This window comes from Octopus sinensis, unplaced genomic scaffold (genome assembly GCF_006345805.1).
Source record: "Octopus sinensis unplaced genomic scaffold, ASM634580v1 Contig16198, whole genome shotgun sequence".
NCBI classification, from domain to species: domain Eukaryota; kingdom Metazoa; phylum Mollusca; class Cephalopoda; order Octopoda; family Octopodidae; genus Octopus; species Octopus sinensis.
In genome coordinates, this window is record NW_021834213.1 from 19,525 (window position 1) to 36,050 (window position 16,526).

The 16,526-nt window shown below is 40.0% G+C and overlaps 1 protein-coding gene across 1 annotated transcript; it reads right to left on the reverse strand.

The window, feature by feature from the left end:
• Positions 1 to 287: 287 nt before the first annotated feature.
• On the reverse strand, positions 288 to 14,575 carry LOC115230719 (DNA-binding protein D-ETS-4). Its single transcript, XM_029800854.2, has 6 exons — positions 14,102 to 14,575; positions 7,491 to 7,573; positions 6,250 to 6,490; positions 4,202 to 4,405; positions 1,677 to 1,958; positions 288 to 721 (listed from the first exon to the last, which is right to left on the reverse strand). The coding sequence occupies exons 1-6, from the start codon at positions 14,112 to 14,114 to the stop codon at positions 408 to 410; spliced, it is 1,137 nt and encodes a 378-aa protein (XP_029656714.1). The 5' UTR covers positions 14,115 to 14,575; the 3' UTR covers positions 288 to 407.
• Positions 14,576 to 16,526: the final 1,951 nt, after the last annotated feature.

A 16,526-nucleotide genomic window follows, 5' to 3' on the forward strand; every position in this document is an offset into this window, starting at 1 on the left:
AATAATAATAATAGTAGTAGTAGTATATAGTTCAGATAATATGATTACTTTTTAATCATATTATTATTATTATTATTATTATTACTATAGTCTTTTGTTCATCTTGGAAATTTGGTGTTTGACATTGGCTCTCCTGCCAATTCCTGCCTTTCCTCTCTTGGCCACAGGCGCCACCAAAAATCGCCAAAAAATATTCCCTGTTGTGCAGCGGGCTGTTGCACAAACAAGATGACAACGATCAACGTTGCATTGGCATGATGCGATTAACAAAATTTTTCTTTTGAAAAAAAAAAAAGAGGGGGGAAAAAATACCAAAACTTAATCTGCATCGCCATTCCTTAAACTTATAACCAAAATCTTTGGTTTAAGTTTGCTAAAAGTCTCATGCTTTGGTTCCTCTCTTTGATTTACAAATAATCTGGACAGAATTTATAAACCAGGCGCCGGTTCTTCTCAGTTTTCTTAATTATACCTTTATTGTAATACTGTCGGATCGAGCGGCTGAGTTTGTCGTAGTTCATTGCTGGTCTGTTCTTACGCTCACCCCAAAGTCGGGCAACGTTGCTTGAGTCCTCAATTTTGAAAACCCCTTGTTTGGGGTCCAACCATTTGATGTATTTTATGTATTTGTCCCCTTGCAACAGCAATTCTTTTAAAAACTGCCACAGGTGTATGTTCTGTTTGTGCTTAGTTATTTGAGGTGTTTCTCTTGGTTTTTGTTCTAAAAAAAAAATAGAAAAGATATATTTAGTATAGGTTATACTTCATACACACACACACACATCATCATTTAGTGTTATTTTTTCCCATGCTGTCATGGTTGGATGGTCTGACAAGGACAAGCGATTCAGAGGGCTGTGTTAGATTCTTTCTGCTTAGGCATGGTTTCTACAGCTGGATGCCGTTTCCTAATATCAACCACTTACATCTTATTTCTTTATTGCCCACAAGGGGCTAAGCATAGAGGGGACAAACAAGGACAGACAAATGGATAAAGTCAATTACATCGACCTCAGTGCGTAACTGGTGCTTAATTTATCGACCCCGAAAGGATGAAAGGCAAAGTCGACCTTGGCGGAATTTGAACTCACAACGCAACGGCAGATGAAATACTGCTAAGCATTTCAGTGACGTGCTAACGTTTCTGCCAGCTCACAGCCTGTGTTAGATTCTGTCCGCTTAGGCATGGTTTCCACAGCCGGATGCCGTTTTCTAAAGTCAACCGCTTACATCTGGCAGTAAAATAATGTCCCAATGACATATTAATCTAACCCATGTTTGAATGTATTTGGTGAAATTTGTTGAAGCAGATTTTCTACAGATGGATGCTCTTCTACAGCTGGATGCTGGTTGTCAACCTTCACCTATTTCCAAGCATTTCCCATGAAGGAATCAAAACAAACCAAATCACTTGTGTGGTCATTATGCTCGGTCATTACATGACAAGACAAAGGCATGCAGAGACACATACACACACGATGGACCTTGTACAGTTTCTTCTTTGAATCAGATCCACTAACAAGCTGTGGCTGGTTTGTTGCCACTTGGCCCCAAGGTGCCTTATTGTGAGACTGAACCTGAGTCAACATGGTTGGGAAGGGAGCTTCTTAACCACACATCCATCCAGACTGGTACTTAAGGAGATATTGAAAATAGAAAATAAAAGAAAATCCTACCTTTGTATAACGGTTCTGGATCAAAAGTCTTTTTATCGATGGTCGTAATTGAAGAGCTAAGTTCCGAGCTATCGGTACTGCTGTCAGAGCTATCATTGCTGTCGTTCCCTTCGTCCGATCCGGAAAGACAATCGTTTGGGAAACTGACCATGTTCATGTATTCGTTAAGCATCCTAAATTGTTCAGTTTTGCAACTGTCGGACATGGTTTGATGGAGGCCAAAGTCACTACTGGAGTTGGAAGAGGAAGGCGAATAGAAGAAGGCATCGGCAATTTGGACATCTGAAAAAATTAAAAAATAAATTTTTTTAATTAGACAAAAATAAAATTTAGATGAAGAAAATACAAGAATAAATAAATAATTAATAATTAATTTGTAATTAATTTTCTTGCTGGTACTGTGTAAAAAGACAACCAGTCCATACAGTAGTGGTTGGCATTAGGTAAGGCATCCAGCCATAGAGGTTTGATGATGATGATGATGATGATAGTGATGATGATGATGATAAACTAAAAAACAAAGTGGAAAAAACAGAAAAGCAACAGAGGAGTGACAGAGATATCTATATTGTAATGAATAATAAATAAGTACTACTATTATTATTTTTGAGGCCTTGTGCCTCCAGTAGAAAAGATTATTATTATTATTATTATTATTATTATTATTATTATTATTAAAGTGGCGAGCTGGCAGAATCGTTAGCGCATCGGGCAAAATGCTTAGCAGCATTTAGTCCATCTTAAAGGACATTCTGAGTTCAAATTCTGCTGAGGTTGACTTTGCCTTCCATCCTTTCGGGGTCGATAAACTAAGTACCAGTTGAGTACTGGGGTCGATGTAATCGACCAGTCCCCTTCCCCAAATTTTCAGGCCTTATGCTTAGAATAGAAAGGATTATTATTATTATTATTATTATTATTATTATTATTATGATCATCATCATCATCTATAAATTGATCTCAAGATGTTCATCAAGAAGCAAAATTTTTAAATCTGCTAATTAGAGAAAATGAAAGTAAAGCCATTGGCGGGGAAAGAAACATGTCCCTAATGTCTAATCCTCCATACACATTTATTTATGTATTCCAGGTTCAAATCCATGACCCCACTTCTTTTTTTTTTTTTTTTTTTTCTCTTATGACTAAGAGAAAGCCCCCTCCCCCCAGAAAAAGGTGGGGTACCTCTACTCCATGCTGTCCTATCTATATCCATTTCTGGGCCTCTAGGATTCGTATGGAAAAGAAATGCAAGTGAAGATAGACCCAGCACCTCCACCACCACCACCACTACCACCACCATAAATATCACTATCTACCACATTTTTTTCTTTCTTTTATGACTTGGAGTTAGAAAAGGGGACATCCATGATGTCCCCTCTACTTCTGGGCTCCAGGGATTGGCATTGATAAAAGGAAAGTCTAACTGAGCAGATAATCATGCCATCACCACCACCACCACCACCAACACAACAACAACAACAGCAATCAGCTGATAAGATCAGCAGACCTCACAATTATTGATAAAATATATATCAGCGTGTGTGTTTGTTTGTTTTGTATTTCTGGTACTTTGGTTGTCATAGCAACTATCGAAAAAACCCAACTAGTGCAGTTCTTCTAGATACCAACATTGTCATGGTAACTATCCACCGACCTTGGTAACTAACGGATGTCACGTAACTATTTATCACAGCATTATTACACAACATGACAAAGCAACAAGCTGACGAGATCATTTAACGAGCTGGCAAAAACGCTTAGCAACATTTTGTCTGTCTTTACACATTCGTTCCGAGTTCAAATTCCGTTGAGGCCAACTTTGCCTTTCGTCCTTTCGGGGACTTGATAAAATAAGTACCTATTTCTTTATTACCCACAAGGGGCTAAACACAGAGGGAACAAACAAGGACAGACATAGGTATTAAGTCGATTACATCGACCCCAGTTCGTAACTGGTACTTAATTTATCGACCCTGAAAGGATGAAAGGCAAAGTCGACCTCGGCGGAATTTGAACTCAGAACCTAGTGGCAGACGAAATACCGCTAAGCATTTCGCCCAGCGTGCTAACGTTTCTGCCAGCTTGCCGCCTTAATAAAGTATAAAATAAGTACCAGTTGAACTTTGGGGTTGATGTAATTGACTAACTTCCCCTCCTCTTCACCTCCCCTGAAAGTGCTGGTCTTGTGCTAAAATTCCCAACCCTCATTACAACAACAAGCACAGGAAAGAGGCCTCTACATGGCGGCAAGAAATAGTAGCTAAATTTACCCCTACATTGATGTCCTAAGAGATGGGAATGGCATGGATGGAGAGTCTTTGCTCGTAGGGTCAGTTTAATTTTGAACTGACCTAATAATAAACTAATAAGAAGATACGGGGTTTTAGTTGATTTCAACCAATTTTTAAGGGTTGTAAATTTTAATGTTTTAAACTTTTTTTTTTTGAGATGTCGGGGCAGGAGACATGTAACATGTAGCATGTAGCATGTAGCAGTAGTATATGAAGTACTGAAATCTTACTAACCATAGATCAACTTCTGCATGTCATTAAACAAAATATCAGCTATGGCCTTGTTTTGCAGCTGGAACCGAAGTTGATCACGGCTCATTGTAAACATCATAGCACCGTTTATATTAGGCCAATCAATAGAATCAACTGGAATAGAATAGAGATCCAGTCTGCTGCTTATCCACTGCTTTATTTCATTTTCTGACCAGTTGCGTGGATCTAAGAAACCAAAAGTTCAAAAAAAAAAAATAATAAAATACAATCATGCAAAATAAAAATTTTTAAAAAATAAAATTTTTTTTTTCTAAATAAGAATTTAATTAAAACTAATGGAAAAAAAAAACAATACAAATAAAGACCATGCAAAAAAAAAATAATAAAAACTTCAACTTTTTGCTTCTTGCAGGAATTGAACTCAGTACACAAGGGGAAACAATAAAAAAATGTTCTGTATCTAAATGTTTCCCTAAACTCCTTACTGACTTCTCTGGTCATAATAATTATTGTTTTTAATTAAAGGGCAAGACCTGATTACCATCCGCGAAGTAACGAATGGGCAAAGTTGATCTAGGCAAGATTTGAACTCAGAACATAAAGACCCATTTTGTCGAATGCCATAATGTCCTAATGATTTTGCCAATCTGTTCAGAAGATTTTGTGGGAATACTTTTTATTTGTTTCAGTCATTTGACTGCGGCCATGCTGGAGCACTGCCTTTAGTCGAGCAAATCAACCCCAGGACTTATTCTTTGTAACCTTGTACTTATTCCATCGGTCTCTTTTGTCAAACCACTAAGTTACAGGGATGTAAACACAGACAAAAACATATATATACGATGGGCTTCTTTCAGTCTCCACCTACCAAATCCACTCACAAGGCTTTGGTCAACCCGAGGCTATAGCAGAAGACACTTGCCCAAGGTGCCATGCAGTGGGATTGAACCCGGAACCATGTGGTAGGTAAGCAAACTGCTTACCACAGAGCTGCTGCTGAGCCTATATATATACATATATATATATGGTGGTTGTTTACCTCTTATGCAGAGTTTGACCACCTCCTCTACCTACACCTTAGAACCATCATGGCATCTGATGTGGCTTTTTAAACCAATGTTCTGAAAAGGCGCCCACATAGACTGCGTACCCGATTTGGACCACCAAGAGCCGCAGATAAGTTCTGATTTTTGTGGATCTTAAAATGTCTTTTGAGGCCTCCGTTAGATTTTCAGACCTTTTGGCATACATTGCATTGAAAGGTGTGCACAAACATATAGGTAGAATAGTTGGTGGGGTTTTGTTTTCCATGGGTTCACAAATGAGATTTGACCCCAGCAAAAGAAAGGCATGGTCTGTCACATACATGTTTGTTCCCCGCCCCCCCCACGATTGCTTTACAACAGGTACTGGTTTGTTTACATTCTTGTAACTTAGCAGTTTGTGCATGGTCTTTGTGTATGTGTTTGTCCCCTCCACCCCACAGCTTGATAATTAGTTTTCTTCGTTTACATCCCTTGTAACTAGACAATTTGATTTGGCAAAAGGAACTGATGAAGCAAGTACCAGACTTACCCCCCACCCATCAAATCCAAAGTAAAATAAAATACAAACACAAATGCTGGGGTTCATTTGTTTGACTAAGGAATGCTCCAGTATGACAGAAGTGCAGTGAAACAACTAAAAAAAGAAAAATTAATGATATATGATACGGCCGGTGGCACGTAAAAAGCACCAACCGATCGTGACCGCTGCCAGCCTCCCCTGGCACCTGTGCCAGTGGCACGTAAAAAGCACCCATTACACTCTTAGAGTGGTTGGCGTAAGGAAGGGCATCCAGCTGTAGAAACACTGCCAAATCAGACTGGAGCCTGGTGCAGCCTACTGGCTTCCCAAACCCCGGTTGAACTGTCCAACCCGTGCTAGCACGGAAAACGGATGTTAAACGACGATGATGAGTGTGTATCCAAAGACACAGTGTTCAACGATACAACAATAAACTACTACAAACTACAACAAATAAAAAGACAAACACATACAAAACAAAAGAAGACAGCTGGGGGCCTTACCTGATTTATTTGTGCTCATTTCATGGTTTGGTTGCGCATTCAGTTTAATTTCGTCAAGGTTTAGGATTTCGCTGCAGTTGTCGTTCATAAAGTGTGGCCCATGATCCTGGCAATTAGCAACGGGGTTGACACACTGTGGCATCAAGGGGTCAACGAGCAACTCCCGGTAAGATTCGTTCATTAAACAATTGTCACTCGGACTCAAAGAGGGTTCGAGTTTGATGGAGTACGATGGGAGAATCTGCGAAAAGATAAACGAAGAATAAAATAGAGAAAAATAAAGATTTGTTTCTTGTAGAAAGAGAGTGATGATGATGATGATGATGATTTGGGTGTGGTGGGGGGGGGGCAGCATTCACATTGACTGCAGTACTTGACTTTATTGACCCTAGACGGAATGAAAGGCACAGACTGATCTCGCCAGGATTTGAACTCGGAATATTAACCGTTACACCATGAAATTAAATTTCATGGTTACCAGACGTGGCCATTTGCCAGCCTCGTCTGGCACCTGTGCCGGCGGCACGTAAAAAGCGCCCACTACACTCATGGAGTGGTTGGCGTTAGGAAGGGCATCCAGCCGTAGAAACATTGCCGGATCAGACTGGTGCCTGGTGCAGCCTTCTGGCTTCCCAGACCCCGGATGAACCGTCCAACCCATGCTAGCATGGAAAGCGGACACTAAACGATGATGATGATGATGATGATTCTAGAATGACCCTTTAGCATTCAGGTTTACTATGTCAAACGCAATACTTATTTCTTCACATCTTGAATTAATCCTATATCAAACTTTGTAGCTTTGAGATTTCAGTGATGTGGTTATATATATATATTTTTAGAATGACATTGTAAGGTAGGTGTGAGAGGTCAGACCCGGCTGATTTGAACATAGAACATGCAGAATATCTGGACAGGATATGGCCAGTTTAAATGCTAAACAGCTTGGCTGTAACAACAACAGCATAAATGCCTGACCAGCTACAAACAGGCCATGGAGCAACATGAGAGCTCCTATGCAGCCCACTGAATTGCTAGAAATGGCAACAAAACAACCTCAAATCTCACACTATTTGTTTCAAAAAAAGGAAGGTGATATTGGATTAGTGAGATAATCCTCAATACACCAGGTATGAAAATATAAGAAAAGAAAGAAAAAGATTATAAGATCATGGTTGGGAAAAGTGATCATGAGGTCTGTTGGATCAGAGTGGAGCCTGGGTTAAACATATAGTACTTACCGGGTCAGGGGCCAAGTAGTAATCTTGTGCTGAGTCAAGGGTGCCCTCTGTCAAGTTCTGGTAGAGATCAATTGCGGGAAAACCTGGAAGAAACAAAATGGAATTATGGGTAACAACGTGTGTGGACTGTGGCCATGCTGGAGTACTACCCCGAAGTGTTCAGTTGAACAAATCAACCCCACCCCCCAGTAATTATTCCATCCATGTATATTTTGTCAAACTGCTAAGTTACAGGGGCATAAACAAACAAACACCGGTTGTCAAGTGGTGGTGGTGGTGGAACAAACACAGTCCCCCACCACTTTCAGTAACAGGCTTGAAAAATAATTCAAAGACCTAGTCTTCAGCAATCCTCAACTTCTTAACGTATTATCCTGTATATTTTCGTTCAGAGATGTCTAGGAAATATATATTTGAACGAAAATATATGTCCTCTGTACTTTGAGGTTTCTGTCCCTTATTTCTAACTTGAAATACTTCGTTCATAATGTTATTCCCATTTTCTATCATTAGCGATCAGTAACTATCTATCAGTAACTTATAATTTGTGTATAATTACTTTTCCTCATATACAGATTCAAAATAAATAATAGAAAAATATATTTTTTTACAAGGAAATTGATAAAAATTGTGTATGTTAAGAGGTCAACTTTTTTAATACCAACCCACCTGAAACCGCCTCTGGCTCTGAGTACAAATGTCTTGTTTTCAAAAGTTTTGAATTAAAATCTTCCACCAAACCTTAGTCACAATTCATGTTCCTAACACTAGCTGAATGATAACTAAGTTATTTTACTAAATTCTTTGTTATATTTAAAATTAATTGAAAGAAACAAAGAACATCCCAGCAGAAATATGGTAATGAAAGGGTTAAAATATCTCTGTAGCTGCAAATACAAAACAGTATTGGTTCAGTTGAAGGGGTCATAATGTCACCCGGGTCAAAGACCTTCCCTATCCATGATGGTCCTGTCATGGCTAGCAATGGATGTACTAATGAAATGACTCATTTGTTAAGGGACTTAACCACCACAGGATGCGCAGAATAAGGGCAGTGATGCTCTTGGTACGGGTCATCATCATTACCTAGTGTGTTGAATGAAAGCCTCACCTGGAATTGGAATTTGCTACCAATATCACAAACCAGGGCATGAATTATCCCAGATTTAACTCTTTGGATTACCAAATGGAAAATCACATTGTTGTCTAACCGTTCCCCCACCCAGTTACCTTGGCAGAGCAGAACTATGATCATAGACATTCCAGTCATGACTATCACATTCGTTTCCAGAAATGGTGGACTATATTATGACAGGTGCAAGTATAAAAATGCACAAAATTTTCTCTGGTCTCACATACCTGTTAATTAAAATTTCATCCTACCTGTGCCTTTGCCCTCAGGTGCTGAGAACCCAGATGTGTTCAATGTGGTCACCTGACATGTCAGAAATAGCAGCCACATTTCCCTCCCAATGCATCCTGCTATCTCATGTAAGAACTGGGCTCTGGTTACAGATTGGTGCCCTTGTCTCTACCCTCTGAATTTCTTGGTTGGCTCAAGGTTATAGTAGAAGACACTTGCCCAAGGTGCCATGCAGTGGAACTGAACCCAAAACCATGTGGTTGGGAAGCAAGCTTCTTACCACCCAGCCACACCTGGACCTATGCTTGGAAAATTAACATTACATATCAGAAATCTACAGTGAATGAAATGGGGTTGGATAGTCAATAAAAATCAACCCTGGTACTTGATTGGTTCTCCATCGACCCCAGGGGTGGGACGAAAGGTGAAGTTGAATACAACGGTTGGATTTTGAACTAATAATGTGAAGTCTATAGCGAGTGAAAGGGTGGGGTGGGGTATTTGATAAAAACCAACCCCAGTACATATCTCTTTCGACCTCAGGTGGTTTGGGGTGGATGAAAGGTGAAGATGACCACCACCACTGAATTTTGAATTCATCATGTAAAGAGCTGGAATGAATACTGCATGACACTTTACCAAACCACCCACCCATCCATCCATCCACCCTTTATCACCACTACAAACAAACAGTAATAAACCTCTCCACTAGAAGCACAAGATCTGAAATTTTTAGGGGAAGGACTAATCAATTACACTGACCCCCCCCCCCGTGATCAATGGGTACTTTTGCTTGTTGTTAACACAAACGTTTCAGCTGATATCAGGTGTCTAGAGGGAAATTGCGAACCTGGGTTCTCATTCCCAAGGTATTTTTCAATGTTATTATTATTATTATTATTATTCAGGTCACTGCTTGGAATCGAACTTGGAATCTTGGGGTTAGTAGCCCACGCTCTTAGCCACTATGCCCAAGGGCATATGGCATAGTGGTTAAGAGCGCGGGCTACTAACCCCAAGATTCCGAGTTCGATTCCAAGCAGTGACCTAAATAATAATAATAATAATAATAATAATAATAATAACAACAACAACATTGAAAAATACCTTAGGAATGAGAACCCAGGTTTGAAATTTCCCCAAGACACCTGATGAAGGCTGGAGGGTATATCAGCCAAAATGTTGTGTTAACAACAAACAAGATGAGAGACAAATATCCATCAAATGTAAATAATGTAAATAGTGTACATAATTCCTCATCTCTTAAATATAGAACAAGTACATATTTTATTGATCCCGAAAGGACGAAACACAAAATCGACTTCGGCAGAAGGCGAAAAACTATTTAAACTAATAATAATAGATGTCGCCAATACCATTTAGTGGCGCTTTAGAATAAGCTGTCCTTCGTGGTCCCATGTTATATAGAAAAGGAAAAAGGTGTGTTTTGTTTCTTTGATTGTTTATTTTATCTTTTTATTTATTTTTTTATTTTCTGACAAAATTCTATTCCGAAACATTCAACTTTTTACGTATTTGTCTGCACTCCTATTTCTGTTTCCTATCCAATGAGATACAGATTTTGTTTGTCCAATGGGACAATCAAAGCACAATTTGTTTCAGAACTCTACCTACGTCAAAGAGAGGAAATTTTAAAAGCGGTCATTTCGATCGTTTGATTTGCTACAAATAACAGCCAAAGATCTCCTTTCAAATCAGTGGAGGATGGGGTGGGATGTTGCCCTAGTTGCCTGGGCAACATCCTTTCTAGCTGAACCCCGATGTAAATATTCTTTTATTTGCTTCCGTTATTTGACTGCGGCCATGCTGGAGCACTGCCTTTAGTTGAGCAAATCGACCCCAGGACTTGTTCTTTGTAAGCCTGGTACTTCTTCTATTGGTCTCTTGTGCCGAACTGCTAAGTTACGGGAGACGTAAACACACCAGCATCGGTTGTCAAGCAATGTTGGGGGGACAAACACAGACACACACATACATATATATAAATATATACGACGGGCTTCTTTCAGTTTCCATCTACCAAATCCACTCACAAGGCTTTGGTTGACTTGAGGTTATAGTAGAAGACACTTGCCCAAGTGGGACTGAACCCGGAGTGGGACTGAACCCGGAGCCATGTGGTTGGTAAGCAAGCTACTTACCACACAGCCCCTCCTGCGCCTGTATAGTATTTTTCGACCCCCCACTCAAATCTTGGATCTCACCCTGCAACTCAGGCTGAACGAAATTCTAAATGCACTACACCTGAAAATAAGATAAGATGGTCACGGTTGGAAAATCGATGATCATAGATTGGACCAGTTCATTCGCTCACTGCCGACCTGGGGTTAAACAACATCATTAACCACCAACATTAACGCCTCTACCGACGGGTGTTATCTAACTTGGTGGGGTGGGATGGGGGGATTAAGTTAAGGGAGGGTGGCGGTGGTGGTGACGGTGGGTGTGCAGGGACATAAGATTTACAACAGGTTGCTAGGTTACAACGGTAGGTGTGTGTGTGGGTGGGTGGGGTGGGGGAGTGTATGCTCTGTGGCAGATAGAAGTGCGGTCCAGTTAATTATACAGTTATAGGAGAGAGGTATATATATAGCCCCGAAACCGGGTGGGGTTAGTTAACTTGCTAAAAATAACAGCCAGATCTCCCGTAAATCAAATTGTACAGTATTTAAAAAAAAATAATAATTTGCGAGAAAATGAGGGGTAGGGGGTGGGAGGAAGTCTTTCCACGAGACATAATTAGTCCTTAGTTAATTCTTAAGACTGGACAGCCATGGCTGGACTGGAACCGCTGATCGTAAATCTATTCGATTAATACTAACCTAGACTAAACCACAACATACATATTTTCTGAGTATGTATGTATGTGTATACACAGGCATACATGAATGTATATACATGTACATATACATAAATATATACGACGGGCTTCTTTCAGTTTCTGTCACATAAACACGCGAAAATACCTTTTCCGAAAGATTTACCTCTACATCAATACAAACATACACGAACCGGACAGTAGAAGTTTCTGTAAAAATTCCATTCCTATCTCGGATGCTTCATGAGAATATAAAATAATCTCTAGAAAATAAATACTTTATTTTCTCGACCCAGGAAGGGGGAAAAGCAAATCTGACCACTTTAGGACTTGATCGCAAAAGCTCGTCTTAACTAAGTTACCGGCACCCCAACCATCAGAGAGTGGCATTTCAATGTAAGCAGGCCATGAAGACGAGATGTTGTGATGTTCATTCTCAAAAGAGAGCATAGGATTGGTTAAAATTCGAAAAATTAAACTACGTTAAACAAACGAATTACAAATTTATCAAGAAAGCCAAGTGAAAATAATGTTTTCTTTTGACACATTCTACCGGTATACGAAGTTTTAAAGTGTTTAGTTAACTAGAAATTGTGTTGAAATCTGGCCTTCAAACGGAAAAGAACCCTTTCTTGTTTTTTAAATTCGTTATGCTTGATGTAAATAAAATGAAAAAAAAAAAAAATTGGTAAATATAGATCCCAATATATAATTGATAAATATATAGAAACTGAATTTAACTCATCGATAACGTTCAACATGTATAACCGATACATATACACACATACCCTGGAGTACAAACACACGCGTACGTACAGAACGGATGGGACGATGAGGGAAGCTACATCGTGGGACATCAAGCGAAAGCTTCAACCTAAGATCGAAACACGACCATCAGGAACGTGGGACGAGAGATGAAGTCATCGACATACATTGTCACTATCATCATCATCATCATCATCATCTTGTATTATAATCAATAACAACAGCAACCGCGAACCGACGAAGGCACCTCTCGGCGTGAATCACACGATCTGCTAGAAATCGCAGCCAAATTGGATGGACAATTAAAGAATTTTAAGATACAGGATGGTCACAGATGGAATGTGGACGATTGTAGTAGGGTTTGACCGTACGATCAAAGCTGACTTGAGGTTAATCAACAAAATAACAACAGAAGCTTGTTCGATTCAACACGAGCGGCTGAAATAGCAGGTCGAATCTTCTTAAAAACCATTCACCTCCTCTAACTCAGGGTACCCTTTGCCTAAACTAGATGGGATAGTCATGGCTAGATTGTCTTTGAAGGTTGCTTCACTCGATGAAGGCCTACTTGAGGCTTTTTTCCCCCATACAATCCCAGAACGAACCGCTTCGAAGTACAACTAACTATAAATCGATCCTTCACAGAATTTATTTCTTCATAACTTTCTAAAAAAAAAAGATATTTTTTAATGAAATTTTACAGTAAGACATTTCCGAGGGCGCAGATTATATATATAACTCAGGAAAAAATAAAAGAGACAAAAAAAAGAGAAAAACTGCTAAAATTATGTAAATTGGTGTTAACGAAGCTGGACGAAAGTTTGGGGAAAAACGACTTGAATTTCATAAAAAAAAAAAAAAAAACCAAACAAAAACGAACTTGTTTCTAAATTTTTTCAACTTAATTGTAATCTATACCCGCGAAAGCCACTTCTATAACTTCTCAATCAAAAAAAAAAAAGAAGAAAGAAAAAAAACGCACATTTTTCTCAGAAAATTATGCAGAACCGAAACCGGGAGAGAAAAGTAGTAAATATGTAGTTTATGCCTTCTGCATTCAACCGAACTCGATACCCTTAACATCAATGATATTCTTTTCTATTCCTAAGCACACGGCCCGAAATTTTAGGGGAGGGGGCCAGTCGATTAGATCGATCCCGAAAGGATGAAAGGTAAAGTCGGCCTCGGCGGAATTTGAACTCAGAACGTGGCGGCAGACGAAATACCGGTAAGTATTTCGTCCGGAGTGCCGACGCTTGTCAGGTCGCCGCGTTACATCGATAATAACATTGATGATAATAAACCTTTCTGTTATAGGGACGAAGCCAGAAATTTTGAGGGCGGGTGTCAATCGATTTCATCAAAGATGAAAGGCCAAAGTCGATCTCCGCAGAATTTGAACCGAGAATACGGAAGAAATGCCGCTATGAATTTTGTCCGGCGTGCTAACGCTTCTTCTGTCTTAGAAAAACATTGGCGTTGCGGTGCGATGTGGGATTGCGAAAGAAAGCGTGTAACAAGGAAACCCCCCCCCCCCCCAAAAAAAAAAAAAAAATTGCCGTGAGGCTGGAAGAAGCAGATGACAGAAAAAAAGGCAGAGAAATTAGTAAAAATAATAGAAAAGTATTTTAAAAGAAAACTTACGACTCTGAGGCATTGTCAGAAAAATTCTTTGAGTTCTTTGAGAAAAATGTATTAAAGTCCAATCCAAATTGTAAAATATATAGATGTTTCTCTATATTATATATATAAACATATATATGTTTATCTGCGGATGTATAATTTAGAAGTGTATGAAAACAATACTGGAACGATAAGATTGTTTTGTGTGTTAAAAAGTATCAGGTGATCAACAATTAAATGTTTTGGTTTTTAACAAGTGCGATTTAAGATATTTAAACGAAGTTTTAATTAGTTGATTAAGATTGATTTAAATAAATCCATTTGTTCTTTGGTTGAAATAATGATTTGTTATGAATAGAAGTAATGGTAATGTTTGACTGTTGCTTTGTTTTTTTTTTACAGAAAACAGCTCAAGTCTTCGATGTGTTTAGAGAAGAAAAAATGTTCAACGACGCCAAGACGTGTTGACGCGAACGGTTTCAAGACTTGAGTGCAAAATGAAACTGCGAGGAAAGCTTATATAGAGACGGGCTTCCATAATTAGCAGAGAGAGGAAGGGGGGTTAGAGTGAATAGAGTATAACGAGAGAAAGGAAGGGAGGAGGATGGAGAGACGAGAATAGTAATGAAGTAAAGCGAGGGAGGGAGTAAATGAAGGGGAGTAGCGTTAGTATTAGATATGAGAGAGGGAAGAGAGAGAGAGAGAGAGAGTGATAGAAAGACTAGAGTAGTGAACGAGTTGTAGAAATGAGAGAGAGAGGAAACGAAAGAGAGAAAGAGTGTGAGAGAAGCGGGAGGGAGGACGAATGAGACAGAGAGCAAGAGGAGGAGGGAAGAATAGAACGCTGTAAAAAATAGAAAGCGAAGTATAGGAGGACGAGGAAGGGGAGGCAACAGAGGAGAGAAGCCTGAGCGTGGTGGTGGGGAGGGAGGGAGGGGGTTGCGGAGCAGTCAGAGGGAAGAAATAGTGTGTAGGTAGAGAGAGAGAGAGAGAGAGAGAGAAAGAGAAAGAGTAAAAGATAGTGAGTGAGCTATATAACGGGGAAGGGAGGTTAAGCAGGTGTGGTGCGAATTTCGTGGAAAAATGGAAGAGTTTGTGAGATAAGCAAAGTTTTCAACCAGTCAGGAGTGTTTGTAATGAAAATACACAAACACACACACCAGGGATGATAATAATAATAATAATAATAGTAGCAGTAGCAGTAATAGTTGTAGTAGTAGTAGTGGTTTGTTTTTTATTGTAGTCGGTTGTTGTTGTTGGTGGTGGTCGTCGTAGTGCCGGTGATGATGATGATGGTGGTGGTGGTGGTGTTCGTGATGGTAGTTTATACTATTGAACTGTTTGTATTGGTGTTGTTGTTGTTGTTGTTGTTGTTAGTGGTGGTGATAATGATGATGATGATGATTGTGGTGGTGGTGGTGGTGGTGGTGTTCGTGATGGTGATGATGGTAGGGGTCGAGTTGGTGGTGGTAGTTTATACTATTGAACTGTTTGTATTCGTGTTGTTGTTGTTGTTGTTAGTGGTGATGATGATGGTGGTGGTGGAGGTGGTGGTGATGTTATTGAACAGTTTGTATTGGTGCCAACGTTGTTGTTATTGGCGATAATGATGACGATGATGATGATGATGATTGTGGTGGTGGTGATGGTGATGGTGGTGGTGATGGTGTTCGTGATGATGGTGGTGGTGGTGGTGATATTATCGAACTGCCCGTAGAATTGACGGCGGCAGTGGCGGCGGTACCGATGGTGGTGGCAAAGGTGGGGGATGGTGATGTACCCCGAAGTGTTTGTGGTGATGGTAGTGGTGGTGGTGGTGGTGGTGGTGGTAGTGATAATGTTGCTGTTGTTGGTGTCGTTGTTGTTGTCTAAATCTATGACCCCCACCACTCATCGAGCAGATCCGTGGTTACAGACACTCCAGCCGTGATCACCCTGTCTTTTTTTTTTATTCAAACACCGTTATCGAGGACTACATTTAAGAAAGACTAAAACTATGTGATTTAAAGAAGATTTGGTTGTTATTTCTAGCAGACCAATCGCTCGCCCTCTCGATCGATCGATTGATCACGTTGACGCTTTATGGTTGACTCATTCGATCGCTGTTGTAGCCTGTTACTGTTATTTAACCCTGGGTCAGCTCTGACCAAACAGACTTTTATGATCGAAGGCGATTCTAGTCGATGACTGTAGAGTGTGGTTTTGAGGGAGAGTTTGAATGGTGTTTCTAGCGGATCGAGTGACCACGCACACAGGCCTCCCCAATCCACTGTTAGTGCTGCTGATGTGGTGGTGGTGGTGTCGGGGATGGCAGTGGTGGTGTATATCGATGATGATGATGATGGTGGTAGTGGTGGTGGTGGTGGTGATTATGATGATGATGATGGTGGTGGTGGTAGTGGTGGTGGTGGTGGTGGTAGTGGTGGTGGTGATGATGATGGTGGTG

Bases quoted from the DNA above. Each gene is read 5' to 3' on its own strand.
- LOC115230719 (XM_029800854.2), bottom strand. The intron at 4,406-6,249 runs GTAAGGCCCCCA...TTGGTTTCTTAG, and splicing joins AATGAGCACAAATAAATCAG to ATCCACGCAACTGGTCAGAA. The intron at 1,959-4,201 runs GTTAGTAAGATT...TAATTTTTTCAG, and splicing joins CATGCAGAAGTTGATCTATG to ATGTCCAAATTGCCGATGCC.